Source organism: Lichenostomus cassidix, chromosome Z (genome assembly GCF_008360975.1).
Source record: "Lichenostomus cassidix isolate B80296 chromosome Z, HeHo_3.0, whole genome shotgun sequence".
NCBI lineage: Eukaryota > Metazoa > Chordata > Aves > Passeriformes > Meliphagidae > Lichenostomus > Lichenostomus cassidix.
The window spans coordinates 28,944,260-28,963,855 of NC_139511.1; the positions used below are offsets into that span (position 1 = coordinate 28,944,260).

Here is a 19,596-nt window from a genome sequence, read left to right on the forward strand (position 1 = left end):
GAAGGTTTGTATAAGCAGTCTTTGATTTTTTAGAGACTAAATGAGATTCTCAGGAGAAGATGAATTTCAAGAAAATCAGTTCAATAATCTAGTTACAAATAGAGAGGAGCAAATGGCTTGAAATTTCAGGTAGCTTTTGAAAAATAACTTACATTCAGGAGGCTCAGAAATTCAAGACAACTGACTCTTCAAAACCAGTAATTCAAATTCCTATAAAGATGGAAATGGAACAGTGTAGGGGATATCTGTGTGATCTTAACTGCTTATACAGGGCTTTTAATGTAGTTGTGCTTGGTATTTGCATCTCTTGCTTCAGCTCCCACACAGTAGTTGATGAAAACTGAATTCCAGGACAAGATTAAAAGATTTTATCTATTTTAAATGCTTTGTGTCTTGCCAGTTTTATTCTTTGTTCTAGGATTGATTTACTTTCAGCAAACGTCAGCCTTGAGTTATTGAAATACCTTTTTTCTCTCCTTTTCTAGCTGTTTGCATATGATTTGTAGTAACTGTGTTCGGATGCCTTTTGGGCTTATGGTACTGCTGTTAGTCTCCTTCGGAAAGATGATGAGAGTAGGCAAAAAATTTGCTTCTTTCTAAGCAGATACTGAACTTCCTGGAGGAGAGACTCTTTATGAAAAGGCCCTGCTATATTTTGGCCCTTGGGTAGTATTTTCTGTGGTGAGTTTCACCTCACTCTTTGTATAAATGAACATTATCCTTCTCTCTGGAATGGCATTAAACGTTCATATGAAGGGTGTGAGCACCCTTCCCTGGACTACACTTGCACAGAAGCAAGTGTATGCCTGAAGGCCTGATGAAACAGCCTCCAGGGAACAGCAAGGAAACTGTGACTAACTACTAAGCAAAGCTGCCACAGGGACCAGACACCACAAAGTGGTGATACTCTTCAGAGTTTCTTAGCAATAGTGTCCTTCTCTTGCAGAATTTTAATGCAGAAAGGGAGTTTCCTTTTAGCTTGTTAATAAATGATGAATTATTTTTGTTACATATGAGTGATAACTCAGGGTAGGAGCTGTGAATCTTGCTGTACACTGGGGAGGATAGAATGGAAAATAAAACATTGCTTGTCTTACTCTCTGTGTCTTAAAGCATCAAGCTTTGTGTATCAAGTATTCTTTGTAGGCGGGTCTTGTCAGAGTCCTGTAATACAGCACTTAAGAGGAAGTATGTTTTTGTGCTTTAGCTGCAGAATGTTTCAGACTGCAACTTAAGTTTATGTCAGTTCTTTGGAAAATAACCTCATAATTATTTTATTATGAGAGGAGATCTAAAGAGAATGACTGGAGGAACTGGTGATTGTGTTCGGTCTGTTCAAATACCTGACTGCCATGTCCATGGGAGTAACCTCTTCTGAATCTGTACATCTTGTCTGCAGCAGCATGGAAATTATCTGCAGAGTGTACTGGCAGATCACCCCTTAAGAAACATGAACTGGTTGTGGGAATAAGCTAGTTTTTGGAAAATTGTTCCCTTCCCCACACGAAGGTTGGCATATGTATTAGGTGTTATTTCTGTTTGATCTCAGAGCAGTTGAAATGGTTCAGATTAATGTATCTATAATCAGTAATCCCACAGGCACTTTTGGCTTTCTTTTGGAAATACCGTTTTAAAAAGGGTGAGATGAAGGCATTACTGACCAGTCAGCCTCACCTCTGTGCCTGGCAAGATCACAGAACACATCCTCCTGGTAGCTATGTCAAATCATAAGGAAGACATGGAGGTGCCTAGAGACAAGCCAGCAGGACTTCACCAAGGGCAGATCATGCCTGACTAATCTCATGGCTTTCTATGATCAGTGGGCAAGGGAAGAGCTACAGTTATCTCCCTGGACTTCTGTAAAGCCTTTGACATGGTCCTGCACAGCGTTCTTGTTGCTGAAGTGGAGAGAGAAGGATTTGATGAATGTACTGTTTGATGAGTAAGACATTGGCTGGGTGGCCATGTCTGACGAACTACAGTCAATAGTTCAATGTCCATGTGAAAACCAGTAATGAGTGGTGTCTCTTAGAAGTCTCTAACGGGACTAGTACATTTTGATACCCTAATCAATGGCATAAAATAATTGAGTGGAACCTCAGCAAGTTTGTGGATAACACCATGCTGAGTGGTGCAGTTGATAGGCTTGATGGAAGGGATGCCATCCATCACTAGGTGCATTGAGTGGACCCATGTGAACCTCATGGGGTTTAAAAAGGCCAAGTGCAAGGTCATGCCCCTGCTTCAGTGCAATCCCTCATTTCCATGGAGACTGGTGGATGAACTGATTGCAGCCCTGCAAAAAGGGACTTTTGGGATGAACGTTCACATGAGCCAGCAGTGTGTATTTGCAGCTCACAACCGTGTCCTCAGCTGTCTAAAAACAAGCATGGCCAGCAGGTTGAGAGAGGTGGTTCTGCCCCTTCTGCTGCACTCTGCTGAGACCCCATCTACAGTACTGCATCCAGCTCTGGGGTTCTTGTAGGTATCTAAGGAAGAAAGTTTAAACAATGAGGGTGGAGAAACACTGGAGCTGGTTTGCCCTCATGTGGATGTTGTGGAGAAGTTGTAGAAGTTCCATTACAGAAAGTATTAAAGGCCAGGTTGAACAGTGTTTTGATCTAATGACAGATGGTCTAGATGGTATTTAAAGGTTCCTTAAAATGCAAATGGTTCTCTGATTCTTTGAAATTAGTTCGTACCCTATTGGATGAGCAGTGAATTTGGCCTGGGGACTCTTAATAGTCATTTGATGCAAGTGTTTGGTTGCAAAATTCTTAAATGATCTCTTGGTCATGATTTATTGGCAATTTTCCATGTTTGACACTTGCATAAGATAGCTGGAAACTGTAATTTTTATGAACAAAATTCGCCAGAAATATGAGGCTACAAAGTTAACAGAGAGGGAATGGTCTGAATAGCTTATCTGACACAAATAGTGCTTTTACCTTACTTGTTTATGTAGTTCTTTTTCTCTGATTATGACTTACTATGAGGAACAAGACTTAACAACCTGCTAACATTTTGTTGACACTTGGCTGTGTAGTCTCTTCAGTTACACTTCATGTCTTGACATTTTGAGTGCTAAAAGAACCAGTAAAATACTGATACTGTGTTTATGGGTGGAGTAGTATTTCTGCATTAAGCTGATTTCCTGAAGGTTCATTGAGATGCTGTAAATTTTTTTGCTGGATGACTTCTTGCTGAACAGCTCCTTGAATAAGTAGGAAAAACGGATCTCCAGAGCAAAGCAAATAGCTCTCAATAAGCCTATGGAAAAAATTCCTTGCTTTTGCATGTGCACTGTAAATATATGAAAACACAAATTTTAGACTACTTCATGGTTATTGAGTCTTTGCTTATTCGGTAATGCTGCATTGTTAGTTGAGGAAAATACCTTCTGATGTTGTACTTGATACCTGACTTGAGCCACAAAATTGTAGGGTACGTGGGGAAGCATGTGGCTGATGAGTTGAATCCTTCAGACCCTTTATAGTGTCTCAGATTTTTTGTGTAGGTTTGTGCATAACTTAAAAATATGCAAATATTTTCAGAATTTGGACCTTGCAAGGTGAAGTTGGCTGCCAAAGCAGTGGCGTCTTTCCTTGTTCTAAAACTGCCATGGAGGGGATGAAATTGTATGGTTGACTCTGTGGGTTACCAGTTCACCTGAAGTGTAGCTGTTCTCATTCTTCACTGAAAAACATGTAGCTGCTAAAGTTAGTGCAGAAGGAAGAAGGCAACAGCTAGGCCACGGTACTTTCTTGTATGTGATGAGGGGGCCATTATTATAAGCTTGTTTGCAAGCACAGTGTTAAAGAAATTTTTGACACTATGTTCTGATCTCCTCTAGGTAGGTTTATTGGCCATCTCTCATGGTACAGTCTGGACAAATAGCAATGTCAGGGTCTGGGTCTTCTTGCTCTTCATTGGTTCATCGTTTGTTATCAAGTGGTTGCCATGTGGTCATCTTCACACTGTCTTAGGTTGGTTTTGGTGAGAGTTTCTGTTGGTTTTGTAGTCCATGTTGAAATATGGTTGTTACAGTTCATAAACCACAATGTATGAGCTTCTACTCCAGCTATTTATTTTGAAGTAATATTTAAGTTGCTAGGTTTGTCTGTGCTAGCTATTGCTAATGTTCAGATTGCTAGCTCCAGATTTCACTAGAATACCCCTTTGACTTACACAATATTGCCTTATAGTTGAGCCTAGCAATTCTGGCTAACAATCAGCTTGCATCCTAACAGTTCTGGCTACTAATGTCTACTTTCAAATAATATAAAATTTTCAACACAAAGGTAAAGAGTATATAGATAGAGTTATATTCAGATGATTGCTCTGAGGGCCATTTTGTGGACAGTTCCTGGAGTAATCAGTCCAGTTTTTATCTGTAAATTTAAATTAAACATTCCTTGAAGTAGAAGTATTTATGCAGTAGAGACACAGAAGAAACCTCAGGTAAAAAGATCTTTCTTCAGCCTGTCGCTGTGTTTAGGCTTTTTGCTGTATTAAAGTGACTTTGTCTGTTCCTTTTTTAAGCTCTGGTATTGTTAAAGTATGTTAGACTTCAAGGTTTTAAAATACAAAGTCTTCCCTTTGGGTTTCTCTCCTTTTCTCCGAAAATGTCTGAGAGGTGTCATTCAGTCAAAAAGTCTGACTGGAAGATAACACTTAACTTCCATCAAATTGACATAGCCCCAGATTTAATTTTGAACTCTCAGTTGTGTCATTTTCACCCCATTTCCTGCTGGTTAGTAAGCATTCTGTATGTTTATCTGATAGCTGCAGAAAGAAGGAAAAGCTGAGGGAGCTTTTCTTGCAGAGTGTTACCATGCTTCCTGATGCTTACAATACATAAGCATCATACATTACAATAGATAAGCATAAGTTCTCACTGGGTATGTGGAATTGTGGGCAGCATTCCTCAGCTGAGCATTGTGGTGGAGAAAAGGGGCTGGCAGGTTTACCAGCTATGCTGGCTGCAGTTTGACAAGAGCATGGATTTCTTAAGAAGTAGAGGAAGAGAAGGAAAGGAAGGAGAGAAGCTCAGGAGGCATTTTACTTTTTTTTTTTTTTCTTCTCTAGTGATTTTAGGCTGCTTCCTGGCTAGAATATGTTCCCGAGTTTTATTACAGCCTCTTAATTAGGTGTACTCCTTGCTTAGGAGTTGTTTAAAATTATCAGTGATGTGCCCCATACCACATAAATGAAAAATATTAGCTCTTCCTAGAGTGTAATAAATTCTTTCAACATCCTAAGTTGAAGTGGATGCAAATCTATGGTGAACCAATGTAATTTCAATTTGTTGGAGTTTATAAAAAAGGAGTGGAAGAAACAAGGGAAGAATGGCAATCCTAGTGCGCATTTTATTGCTAGCATTGCTAGCATATAATGTAACATGTTTCTTCTTCATGGTCAGATTTGCACACATAGGGAAAAAAGTTAAAAAGAATTATAATATACTTAATTTGCAGCCTTGCTCTTGCTTGAACAGCCTGAGTAGCTGTATCTTTTATTGAACCCGCCACTAACTTTTTTTGCTGTAACAGCAAAATATTCTGTTTACCCATTAAGTAACTTCTTCATTACAGTTTGAAAGGCTCATGAATTAGAAGGAACGTCTAAAATGTAAATAATGTAACACATTGTTACTGGCACATGATGATAATCTGCAGTAGTGGTTTGCATTTTTTTTTTTGAAAGCTGAGGCTCCTAGATCATAGATAAGTTAATCTCCCTTCCTTGTATCTTTTCAAGTAGACTAGCCATCCATGGCTGTATCTCACCAGAATATATATATACTCCATTCAATTTACAGTTTTTTTAAAGGGAGCAGTTAATTAGGAGTCTAAACTTGATCCAACTGAGACTTCTCCATTCATTTCCTACTTTGCAAACTCTAGTCTGCAAATCAAACACTTAGCCCAGAACTCATCTGATTCATGCAAGTTAATAAGACTCAACAGCTTCACTCTAGATAAAGTAGATTTAATAGAACAGGTGTCATACACAAATGATTTCCTAATGAGGCTGGTGCTGGAGAGGGGAGTCAGTGAATGTATTAATCAGTGGCATTCACTTAAGCAATGAGATACTTCCAGTAGCTCTGAAATTACTGAATTAAAACATCTGAACTCACACCTCGCTTTCTCTTGGACTAGCATTGTATGTGTTTGGATGGTTGAAATTGTCAAGCATGAAGCAGGCCATTCAAGCCTGATACCGATTCTGTCTTTACTACAATACACAAGTTAGAACCCATGAAATTCTGGAGATTCTTTTTGCTGTTCAGTTTAATGTGTGGGTTTAGAACAAAAACAATCCCTTTCCTGTGGTAGCTGGGGAGTGCAGCAGTCTTAGCAGTCTTTTGCTCTTGCGTGTTCCAAAAGAACTGATGTTTTTCCTGGAGTTCAAGCAGTAATATTAAGCTGGGTATTTCACTTTATTTGAAAAAGGGTGTGCAAAAGAATTGAACGGTGTTTAAAGAGGTAAAAGATATATTTGGATATATAGATAATATAGATACATGTGTATTGTCTTGGTTTGAAAGACAGGTGTCTGCCAAGAGAGGTCGAACCCTCCCCTAGAACAGAGAATGTGATTTTTCTTTCCCTCCCTCCGAATTATTTAATTTTGTAAATCAAGGGCTTTCAGGCAAAGGTATGGGAAAAAGGAATATCAGTTCTTTACTAGTATCTATAAACAAGCAATAACAATAATAGCAACCACAACTAGAACCAGAAAACCAATAGCAGATGACTTGTGAGCTGCTGAGCCTTCTCCCGTGTGGTGTAATCACGGTTGCAAGCAGCAGGGGCGCTGTTGAGCTCCCGGCCGGGCAGGGCAGGTGCGATGACTCCCGAGCGGCTGCAGGTGGCGCTGTGGCGCAGGGTCAGGTCAGCCTCAGGCAGCTGGTAATGGCGGGCAGGCTGAAGAGCAGGCAGCCAGGCAGCTCGGAGCGGCAGAAAGCAGGGAGGCAGGATCAGGCACTGGCTCCCTCCCGGCTAGCAGCGAGGTAGCAAGGATTTCTGCAGTCACAGCAGACGCCGTGGTCTCGTGTGGCAGAGGGCGGGGGCAGGCAGCAGAGGCAGCCGGACTCTCCCGGCAGCAGCTGCGGGAAAACACAGCCCGGGGAAACGCGCCCTTCCCAGTGGGAAGAAAAGTTGAATCAAAGCTCACCCAGCCAGGAGAAAAGAAAAACAGGGCACAGTTGGATTTTCCACTGGTAGCAGCTGGAAAGCAAAGAGAGAGCAGCCTCACCCCTCAGCGTCCGAACCACGAGAGAGCGTTCCCAGGGCCGGCTCTTCCCTTACCATGCCCTGCCCAAAGCCGAGCTTTTGTCTTTTACAAAAGACTTGATCGCTCTAAACATCTAACTATTTGTTGCTTAGTAACAGGAATGGGAAGAAATTCTCAACATGTATATAGTGCATCAATTGAAGGGCATTGCTCTCTACCCTGTCTGATGCCAGTAATGGTGAAGAGGTGGCTGATCTGATGTTTCATGGATGCCTGTTGTCTTTTGGTGGTGTCTCTGCATAAATTATGGCTACTGTTTTGTCGCCTAGGTATTAGAAGCTGTGAGTGTGTGAAAACAAACTGACTGTTACAAGTACCCTGTTACTTGCACAGCATGGAGACTGCTTTGGATTGTGGGACAGGGGGAGTTCAAGCTGGGATGTTGCTTGAAAAAATGATGGGCATTAAACCTCACAGCTGTATTTACTGAACACAGCAGGAAGGAAGCGTGTTTGGGAAGGTGCTGTGTGCAGTGGCCCGTGTGCCACATTCTGTCTCTCACATACGAGTCTTTATGACATTTTCCCTACTCTCAGTCAGCTTTGCAGAGATAATTCTTCAGAATTAAAACTTTGATTGTAGTAGCCCTAGGATCTGCTAGCCCTGGAGTGCAATTAAGTCTCGAGTTGGTCCGAAATTCCCTGTAAATTTGGGGATGTGAAGGTAGTTTAAGTGAGTCTGTATCTACTCCCTGCAGTCAGTGCAATGCAAATTGGCTTTTGTTCCTTTCAGTTCTCTGGCATCTTTAACAGTTAAACAACAATTGAAAAGTCTTTGACACAGACTAGAGAGCTGCTGAGGTCATCTTTTGAGATTCTGACTCTGATCTTCCTTGCAGGTGGGTGAAAGGTGATTAACCTGTCTTCAAGTTTTTCTCAGTGCAATCTGTCAGAAAGAAAATGCTTTAAAAACCTAATAACTCAGTTATTGAAAACTGCTTTTATATTTTATGTGTATATATATAAAAAATATTTTAAAGGTTAGAAAAGTCCTACAGGATTTCCTGACAGTGTAACTCAACATTATAGATTGCATTGTTGGGAAGTAGAGCCTTTAGCTGGTAGTCCTCTGTGTCAGTGTCTTCAGATCCCTTACCTCTGCTGGCTCCGTTTAAGGGACTGCATTGTCAATGCAGTCTTTGGAGTAAACCCTTTTTCAAAGGCAGCTTTTGGTGCGGCTGTTGGTGAGGTCAGCCAGCTCATTGGGGCAAAGCAGCCAGGATGTCTGTAAAGCCATCACTTCTCGCTGTTCGGGATTGTGTCTTATATCTTGCTGTTGTACCATAGGGTATTAGTTGATTGAAAATGGAATTAATATGTCATAAAGGCCATGAATGATCCTGTTATGGAAAAGAAAAAAAGAATTGAAAGGAAAATACTGCCATATTCTCTGCTAACTGTGTTTGGTTGTGTGTGGACCAGTTTAGTATGACTGAAACATGTAAATAAAACCCAGGTTGTTTTTTTTCTTGGTAATGTGGATATTTTTAGAATTGAAGCTATGGCATCGTGAAAACTGATGAGCTGCCCAGGTGTCTTATGTTGCGTTTACTAACTGGAACCTCTGCTATTGGAGCTGTGTTGCTATTGCTGGTATCCATTACAGCTAGAACAAAGCCAGCTTATAATTTTGATTGTGTATGCAATCACTGTTCTTGAAAAGCTTATCTCTAAAGCATATAATGTAGCCTGTAATGCTAAGTCCAAATTATTGAGTTTTAATTTGTTAGGGAACAAGTCTTAGGTGATGTTAGATGTAGGTCTGCACCCCTTCTGGAAATTCCTTTCATTATCCATATGCCTGGATGCCTGAAACAAGTTTATATGTATTTGTTATAATTTGGTAGAACTTAACTATTTTCAATATTTGTTGCCTATTTTCTTATATTAGACTGATTTAAGAGGTTGTATTTTATTTCAGTTATGCCTCTGGGGTAATGGGTAGAAAGGTATCAAGCCTTATCCTTAACACTTCATAGTTTTGTAGCTTACTTTTAAGCTTGAATTTATTCCAATTTCAAGAAAGCATGTTGAGTGTTTGTAGTGAAACACTTGAGGTTTGCATCCGTCTAAATCAAGCGGGAGGGGAGTACTGCATATTTTGAACAGTTTAAAACTGGTTATTCTTTCCTTTTTCACCTTGAAGCTTCAACTGTGTAGTGATTTCTTTTTTGCCTTCCCTTCCTACAAAAATACACTGTGTGATCATACTCTACTGCTGTTCAAGCCAGTACAATGACTCCTATAGCAAAATAATATTTTTTTCTGAAGTGATAAGTCAGAAAGAAGCTTTGTAAACTATTTTCATACATTCCTTAGGCAGAAGTCTGAGGACTGGGGTAAGCCTTTGTAGGGATGTACTGTCCCTTGTCTTCCTAGGCATAAAGAAACTTGTACAGAGACATTAGGCAGGCAGAAATTCCATTACAAGAACACTGGACATAATTGAAACTTTGACCTTGGAATTTTCCTCTCTCATTCTTAATGTATTGCTGGAATGAGACTCCTGGTTTGTGGTTACCCAGGGTGCTGAAAATGTTCTATATTACTGTATATAAACTTGGATTGCATAGCTTCTTCTTATTTGTATATGTGCATATGTACTTTACTGCATTTGTTTATTTTGGATTGAGGAATTAGCTATGATTTTATTCTGCTTAAAGGTCTTAAAAAAAATACATGTGCAGAAGCTGGCACACTTGTAAAATGTCTCTCTGATGATTCTGTTATCAGACCTAGCTGTTTGGCAACTAAACTTTGGAGAAAAGAAAGTTTGCTAAATTTAACTTTATTTTTAGTGTTCACAGGAATTGGGTTATCATTTTAGTTATTTTTTTTCTCCCTTCCCCCTTCTTTTCTAGGTAGTATTGGTACATCGTTTCAATGCCACTCAATCCATCAAGATCACATTTGTACTGATGACAGTGACAAGGTGAGATTCATATGAGTGTTTCATTCACAAGATGCACATGCATTGTGGGTTTTTTTATGTATTGCTTTTACTATACAAAGATGTATTGTTTTGCAGATACAGCAGTCACTTTTCAGAGTTGCTTTTTGAACTGTCTCTAGCATAAGATACATATTTTTTTCCAGACAGTCTTTTAGACATTTAATGAGAAATTTGTCTTTAGTATTGTATTTTTATTTTTGCTTATATTCTTTTGCTATTCTAAACATTTGTGATTTGCCATATTGACACCATCAGTTAATAAATAACAGCAATGGTTTTGCTAATTGCTAGATAACGTAGAATGTCGTGTCTTTTCTGACTTCAGAGATTGAAGCCTGGCTAAGTGTTTTTTTCTTTCCACAGTAGCGGTATATTCCTGTTTTGGAATTGGGAAGTGAAGCTTTTACAGATTGGAACTTTCTGTTCAGTGGTGCAGCCTTAAAATAGCAACCTGTCCAGTCGTGTGCATGCATTTCCCTAACCTTTTGTTGGCACATTTGCAGATAAGCTTGCTTGGGGTCAGTAGAGTACTGGATATTAAATGTTCAGTGATACTTGGATCAGTAACGTAAGTGTGGCATACAGAAGGAAATAGTTTTGACATTGAACTGCTTGTGACACTGACTGGCTTTCATGATTTTGCTACTGTTGATCATTTTACCTTAGGCTTTATTGTCTGTAAATAATGCTGATTGATTAACTTTAGTTCAATCTGTAATGTGTCTTACATTGTGTGCAAATATGGCACTTTACAGTAAATAATTTTTTGGCGTGATGTGCCTGGAAGGGGGCCTGTATTGGTTGAATTTTAAATAACTTTTCTTGGGAAATGAAATGCAGCCTGCTTGGCACTGCCTTAATAAGTGCAGTAATCGCTGTTTTGAAATTCTGCGGTAAGTTAATTTTGTAGTTGTTCCAGCTTATCCTTGAGCTAGACTTGTTATCAGAAAAAGTTTCTTTTACTGATATACTGCCTTAGTTTTTCCCCCTCTCATTCTCTCTTTTCACCAGTTTTGTGAGTGCTTTTAATTTTTGTGCTTGTTTGTCTTCTTGTTGGGGTTTTTTTATTTTTTAAGGGGTTGGGTTTTTTTGGTGTGATTTGGTGTTTTAGTTTATTTTTAGGTAACAACCCGAGTTTTGATGACTGGTTCAACCTACAGATACTGATCAAACATGCTATCCAGAGCGTGGCCAGCATTATTTTAAGTTTCCACTTGATTATCTGGTTAGCTATATTCAACAGTATTCACTCCTTTGTGCTTTGGGCACTCTACATTGGAAGATTCCTGGGTGAGGAGCGGGTGGGGGGAATTTCATTTCAGAGCCATCCTGGTGCTCCAACCTACCATTCTTCCTTTTGTGTGTCATTACATGGAAGATCATTTCTTATCTTACACTGATTGTCTTCCCTTGGTTTTATTTCATATCAAAGCAATTAAAACTGGTTTAAATCTTGTTGGAAATACAGTTTGTTAGGTGTTTCCCTGGTTTGGGGGCAGGGAAGTAGGAAGAGATTTGGCAGCTTACCTGGTATAAATTTCAGAAGAGTGGTTATTTGGCACACCAGGTGCATCCATATTAACAGAGAACCTGAGCCAAATGTTATTTTTTTGCATACTTAGAGGTGGTAGAAGAAAACAATCTTTCTCACTGGAGTCAATTCTGCACCAGTTGAGAACTTCCAACTGTAAATTTTACTAAAGTAGAACTAGTTTAAAAAGCAGAAAGAATATGGGGTTGGATCTATTTCAAAGACATGTTTTTCTCTCAGATGTCAATTTTATTTGGAAAGAGTTTTGATTTTTATATAAGAATACAGAATATAAGAATGAAGCTCTTTGACTTGGATTTAATAGAGAATTCTAATTGATTCCTTGATTAAAATAACCACTTGTTTGGAAAAACTTTGAACAGTCCTCTTGTCCAGGTCTCTCTGGATGACATCCTGTCCTTCAGAAGTGTCAACCACATCACTCAGCTTGATGTCATTTGCAATTTTGATGAGGGTGCACTTGATCCCTTTATCTATGTCACTAATGAAGACATTAAATAACACTGGTCCCAATACAGACACCTGTGGGACACCACTTGTCACTGATGTCCATCGGAACTCAGAGCCATTGACCACTACCCTCTGCATGCCCACTGATAGGGGGTATTTTTTTTTTAAGGGTTGTGTATATGGATGTGCTTTTTTTAATCATAAGTAATGCTTCCTAAAAGGAGCCTGCTACAGTAATAGCGTGTAATTGCAACCCTGTATCACTCTTCACTTGTACTCACATATGCCTACATTCCTGTTTCAGTTTTGGTCACAGTTTCCACTGTGAATTACTTTGAAAATCAGGTTCTGCTTTATTCTGCAATTACTTAGTGATACCACCTGTTCATTTTGGTATCAATATCATTTTAAGATAAAATGCAGGATTTACTTTATCCATAAATGTATTAATTGTTGGGCCTTTTTGTATTAATTCCAGAAAATTTATGAAAAGCATAGGTTCAAAATAGTTTGACATATCTTTGATTGGTCAACAGGCGTATTTCAGCAAAATAATGTACTGTTCTTTGCCTGATTGCACGTAATCAGTTTTTGCATTTCAGAAGAAATGTAGAAGTTAGTATTTGACTGGCAATCTGCATGTATTTTACAGTAGTTTCACCACAAGCCCAGTCGTCATTTTCTGGACAACAGCATGAGAAAAGTTCTACAGTGCACATGCTAAAGGAATGTTGCAATCTTAATGAAAACAATTCCCAGGCTTCCACCCCAATTACTTGATTTTGTTGACTTGGCACATGAGAATCTTGAATTCATGTTCAGTGACATCAGCAGGAAACCAAAGTTTAAGATTTTTCATGTGTGTACTCACTGCATGAAGAGGGATATGTCATTTTTTAGAACATTATTGGTAGTAGTAAGAACTTGTTTAATTTTGTGGTGTCAAAAGCAGAGGTTCTTGTCTTACAGAGAAATCTAATACAGCATAGGTATAGAATATATTTCCGATTTTATTTGGTATAGCAAAGTGATTAGAATTGAGATCTATTTTAAAATAATTGTTGCTTTTGAGGTGGGAGCTTTTAAACCTCAATGCATGAGTCAAAGCACACATTTTCATGTTTGTAATTTCTTTGGTTTTTCTTAGAAGTATAAATACTAAATAAAATAATGGAATAAATGTCTCCTTTGATCACAGCATTTAAGGAAAGGTAGTTCTAAGAAGGAACTAGTATTCCTTGGTATATTTTATTTATCCACTTTAATGCTTGTGTGTATTTCTAGTCATGTTAGATAAATGCAAGTATATCATCCTGCAGAGCCTTTCAATCATACCAAGTTTATTTAGCTTCAAAAAATACTTTTTTGTCTCTTGGGTGGCTGTTTCACCAGTGGTGTGCTTCCATGAAAGAATGCTTACTTATCTTGAAAAGGAAGTCCAAAGATGCATCCCTTAACTACTCTTGTGACATCTCTTTTCAAAGATCTCATCAAATTATCTATTCCATGCAGTTTATAACCAAATTGACCACCCAGTAGTAATGAAAAAAATTAGTCATTATGGGGCAATCCAATGGCATTTTTTCCACTACTGCTAATGGGTTGGCAATTATACTTTGCTTTTCTCCTTTTTAACTTATTTTCATTTATTTTATTTTATTTTCATAGCATGTAAAGAATGTATTTTCGTTTTTTGGTACTTCAAACTGAAATACATAGCTACATAATTTGTTTTACTATTTCTAACCTGTAAATTTCCCAGCTATAGTTAGTACATCTTCCACACGTGTCCCGTGTCACCTGCTTGAGGTGACCCTGCCTTGACCAGGTGGTTGGACTGGAGGAACTCCAGAGGTCCCTGCCAACTCTAACAATTCTGTGCTTCTGTGAACTTACTCTCACTTGCCTGTCTTAATGGACATCTTCATGGACATCAGGTACTCAGTCTGTAATACGGAGGCCTGTCAAGTCATTAAAAAGATGTTTTCACAAGAAGAGAAGTATTTATAAGTTCTAATCCTAAAATAAAAATGATCAGCTTTGTGTTTGTTTTTGGATGGTGTAGTGTCTGGTAGCACGAACCTAAGAAATTCACACATAGCTGAACAAAAAATGATTCACAAATTCAGATATTTGAAGGACTCATCACATTTATTCTTATGTGATATATAATGTAGGACTATATGCACCTCTTATGGGGAATGTGTGAGGCACAGTACATACAAAAATGGGAATATTAGGAGGAATTTCTTTTGCCCCCCCCCCGCAGTTTGAAAACCGGAAAAAAAAAATCTTCCTGTGCAATTAGGGCAGGTCAGATTCATTCCTCATGGTGTGTGTTGTTTTCACACACCCACACCCCCTTAGCCCCATTTCATTCTGCCTGTGTTTACTGAGCAGCTTTATGCCTTTTTCATTTCACCTCTGGCAGCTGCAAGGATGTCATTTACCAATTTTGAGCCACTTACATGCCTAGTGACTCATCTCCTTTAGAGCATTGATTCTTTATTCCTACAACACCTGGTTTGTTTTCCTGGATCAGAGTTGGGAAATACTTCAATTAGGCTGAGGTAGAGAGTGCAGGGAAGTTTGAAAGGTGAAAAGCATGGCGCTAATATCTTATTTGAGAGGAATAGCTTGAGTGGATCAGTGCTGTGAGGCTCTGTTTGTCCCTTCGCTGATGCGTGCTCCATCCAGAGCCTGTCCCCGGTGGCACTGCCAGCGGAAGGCTCATCCCTTCCCTCCGGTGACTCCTGAAAGGAGCTTGGAGCCGGGTGCGGGCCTGTCTCGTCAGCCGACAGAACAAGAGGACGTGTCCTCCAGCTGCGGCCAGGAGAGGTTCGGGTTGGACATCGGGAAGGATTTCTCCACACAATGGCTGGTTAGACACCGGAACGGGCTGCCCAGGGAGGAGGTGGAGTCACCGCCGCTGCAGCTGTTTAAGGAAAGGCTGGACGCGACTGCCGGTGCCGCGGTCTGGCTGACAAGGTTGGCCCGGACAGTTTCGGAGGTGTTTCCCGGCGCCGTCGGTTCCGTGATGCTGTGAAACCGAAACTAACAGGGGGCGAGGGGCCGGGCCGAGGGGCCGCGCCGTCACCGCGCCGCGCACGCGCCTTGGGCGCGCGGCCGCCGCCGGGCGCGGACAAAGGACGCCCCGCGCCGGCCGTGGTGTGACGTCACCGTGCGGGAGGGTGACGTCACCTGCCCGCGGGGTGGGGGGCCGCGCTCCCGGAAGCGCTCGCGGAAGGGTCAGGCCCGGCCCGGGCGGCCGCGGCGGCCCGGAGGCTGCGGCGGGGCGGCCCGGAGGCTGCGGCGGGGCGGCCCGGAGGTTGCGGCGGGGCGGCCCGGAGGCTGCCCGCAGGTACCTGCGCGGGCGGGGAGCGGCGGGCTGGCGAGGGGCGGGGCGGGGCCTCGCCGGCGCCTCCTGGTGCCCGCGGCGCCCCAGGCGGGAGGAGAGGGCGGCGCCGGGCCCCGCCGGTGCAGGTAGAGGGTGAGGGAGGCCCTGTGGCCTGGGCCGACGGGGGCCCGGGCTTCTTGCGCGTGGGGCAGCCCGCGGGCTGGACGAGAGCTGGGGAAGGGCCGTAATTGCCTGGTCTTGCTGAAGTTGCTTTAACTGCTTTGGCAAAAGGTAGAACTGGAGCCTAAAAATCAACAGGCTTTCCCGGACTGAATTGCTGTGTGCAGTCCTCAAGACAGGCAGGTTCAATGTGCAAGGCGGTAGCAGGTGTTTCTGAAGCACTGAACGTCCTCCCTTATAGGAAAACAGATATCTGTAATGCTTTTAAATTAGTCAAAAGAACAACTGTTTGGGGAAACACTGATGTTAGCAAGTATATGTGTTAGGGCATTCATTATTTTTCAGTACACGTGAATTAATTGCTATTCCGGCATAACGCAAAAGGGAATTATTTTTTTTTATACTTAAGCCTTAAAGTCGCATCTTGTTTCCTTGAGGTGTATTTTTAAACTGATTGTGCATTGAGACGTTAACCGAGGACATCCATTTCAAATTGTAACTGATTAAAGCAAGTGGTTTAGTTATTACTTACACGGAAGTTCATTGAACTGTGAGTTGTGACAATGTTTATGAATGTATAGCATTTGCATATCGAAACAGATTTTTGAAGGTAGTATTTGGAGCAGTTGTGTATTTTCTGATAAGTTTTTCACACGTAGAATGGGGCAGCTGGAATGGTAAGATGGACACGATTACTAATTAACTGCCTTATTCAAGTATTGAATGCAATTGCTTTACAGTTTGATTTGGTGTTGCTGATGATGTGCTTGTTCTTAAATGTCGTTCACTGAGGCAACTGCTTTGGTTTCATTTGCCAAATTTATGGTATTTATCCACATCCTGGGGATCTTGCTATCTGCTGACCCCACAGACTTCTTAAGTGCTTCACAGCATTACATTACCTTTGTTACCTTCAAGGGGGTATTGGAGCTGTGGTATTAGAGATCCATGTCCTGAGAGAAGAAAAACCTCGATTTGGATACTAACCTTTGCAGTAAGCGATAGGAGAGTGCAATCATTAGAGTACAAGATGGAATTAAGTACAAGGTGGAAGAGCAAATAGGTCCTATGCCAGATTTAATGGTTTGTGATAGTTGATAACGTTTTTGTTCTTCCTTAATCACCAAATCTCTGTCAAAAAATTAAACATAGGCATACATAGAATTACGTGCGAATAAAGTTTTCAGGGAACTGTAATTAGGAGATATACTACTTGTGAAAAGTGTTAAAGGTGAAAAGTGGTATGTAAATAAAAGGGTCTTGTAAATTAAAGATGTCATGATTCTTCTTTGTGAATCCTACTTTGTTATCTCGTGGACTTACAGAGCAAGTTAAACTTCATTTGGTTCTCATCTGGTTCACTTTGTGGGTTTTTTAATTAATAAAAGTATAATAAATACTAAATTGAAGTTGCATGTTCATCAGTCCTTGCTTTGTATCTGCAGTGGTGTGAAAGTCACAGTCTATAAGTGTCTTTACTTTTTCTGAAATACAAGGATTTGTCTCAGAAGCCAAACTGATTAGTTGAATCAGTTACTGTTGTGATTTGTCAAGTTTATGCATTAGCTTATCTGAATACATTTTAAAATACGGTTTATTTAGAGATAACTTTTGTGATTTAAAGTGACAGTGTTGATGAAGTCAAGTTACTTTTTCAACTCTTTGCTGAGAAAATCTTTGAGTTACGATGGTTTCTATGCAAGGTCTTACTAAAGTATAAAAGTGATGCAGTTAGGAAGGGAAGTTACGTCTTCAGACCTGCTATTGAATTGTAGTCTTGTACTATGAAACTGTAGTCTTGTTGTAAGTCAAAGCTGTCATGCATATTTGTTTGTGGAAACTACATGGGCTAAATTGTTAGGGAATCTAATGAGAATTTGTACAGAGCAAGTCTTTGAGTTACAAAATTATATTCTCACTTAGTCTTTGTATGTGCTTTGCTATCCCCACCTCCCCTTGCCCCAGAAGGATTTAAAAGGCAGGAATAAGGGGAGAGGAAAGACGTGGAACTTCTTTTTTCCTGTTTTTAGTCACAAAATTTTGATTGTGGAGGAGTGATTCTTGAAACTCGTGGAAGATACAGACTTGACTTAAGTTGTGGTTTCCTTCTCTACGTAAGAATTTATATCAAATTAAATAATTTAATACAGAATATTTGAATTCTGCTGTGGGCAGAACTTGACTAGGTTTATGATTTAACAGGATGGTTTTCATGTTTTTTTACTTTTCAACTTCACGTGGGGGAGGGTAGGTTCCTCTTTTATTAGGCCCTTTAAAGATAAGGAAACTTGTTTTGCTTTTTGGTGCCCTCTGCTGATGTCTGTGAGAACATTGAAAGCTGGTGCTGGTTTTGGTCTTTAACAGCAGTAAAAAGCTAACAACAGCAGCTCTTTTAAGAGCAGGGGGAAGGGGAAAGAGGGAAAGGAAGTCCTTTCGCACCTTAAATATTTTGCTGTTTGCCTTCCAACTAGTTTGTCCAGATTGCACTGGTACTATACCTCACCTGGTAGAAGAGTAGGTAAGCAGCATGTATCTGGCTTGCCTAGTGTCTTTTGTTGGCATTGCAGCAGGAAAAAGACTGATTCCTTTGCTTTTCTCCTCTCAGGAAAACAGAGACATTCTTTCTTTGATGTCTACAGTTCCTGGTTCTCAGTAAATACGTTTCAGGTTTGCTGTCTCTGAATTTTTTATCTCCTTGTTCATTTTCAATAACCTTGCCTTTTTTGTATTTCCCCCTACTATCTGAGATACTACAAAAATGTGTAGTGCATCATGCGAGCACCGCTACGTATGCTGTGCTTTGCTTACTTTCTGTTTAAGTAGCCCTGTCTTGCAGTTTTATTACTACTGCAAAATCTGTGAACACCTCTGTCCTAGAAAAAATGAGAAATTACATTAAGACAGCTGCATTCTCTCTACAGAACTTTTTACCCTAGCCTTGTGGTCTGTCTTTGCTGGCTTTATTAATTTCTGACAGAAAAGGCCAATTTTTTTTTTTTTTGGTCACATTGCAGTAACAGTAAATTGTGTGAGAAGGGATGAGAACATTCATGGCACAATTTATGGTGCTGCTGAGCAGATGCACTGTCTGGCAGTCTTCATGAAAGCTTTAGGATATGGCTTTCTAGACAAAAATTAAGGACTTTTCTTCCTCATTCAGGTTATTTCTTTAGATGATCTCTGTTGGGATTGTTCTTTTAAAAAGTTGTGATAAACATTTTTGATTATCAAAGTCAGATTCTTGGAAATTAGTGTCTTGCAAAGACATTTAAAACTATTTTGTTAGTATGTACTCAGGGAGGACATTTTTGATCTGTGTCCTCTGTGTTTCTGTCTTGGGAAAACATCAGAACTGAATATAAGGCAAGAGGGAAAATGAAGAGATGGGAGACATGAAAGACTAGGAACAAGTATTCATTTAAAATAGTGTTCTGGAAGGAACTTGTGATGATGAATAAGAAGTTCCAAGTAGATCAGTAAGGCTTTGAGAAAAACATTCAGATATGAGCACAAATGTCCTGGTAAGACTTGTATGCATTTGGTAATTTTGTATGTGAAGCTGTACTGAGCATATGTTAGCGATCATATGTGAAGTTTTCTTCCTCTTTATTTAATTTCCTTACTGTATCAGAGAGCAATCAGAGCACTTTTTCTCCAATTCAGATATAGAGACTGGGTATAGTATTTGTATTCTTTGGCTCTGTTTTCTGTATGTGAGTGTTTATGTGTATCTGTGGTTTTGTTCAACCTTGGGCAGAGCATGAGACCAGTTTAAAAAAGACACATCCCACCAAATTTCTTACATGGTTTAAGTTCTTAATGC

The 19,596-nt window shown here is 40.2% G+C and overlaps 1 protein-coding gene across 6 annotated transcripts in view; it reads left to right on the top strand.

Moving 5' to 3' along the window:
* RNF38 (ring finger protein 38) overlaps nt 1–19,596 on the top strand; it is a 109,279-nt gene that overhangs the window by 46,826 nt on the left and 42,857 nt on the right. For 4 of the 6 annotated variants that reach the window (XM_085043192.1, XM_085043188.1, XM_085043187.1 and 1 more), the window contains one exon: nt 10,163–10,233. Coding sequence is in view for 3 of the 6 variants with exons in the window: in XM_085043188.1 (XP_084899314.1) it covers nt 10,163–10,233 (71 nt within the window). In the remaining 3 variants the exon portion in view is untranslated. Of the gene's footprint in view, nt 1–10,162; nt 10,234–15,447; nt 15,618–19,596 lie in introns of those variants that run through there. The other 2 variants (XM_085043193.1, XM_085043191.1) reach the window with 2 other exon arrangements.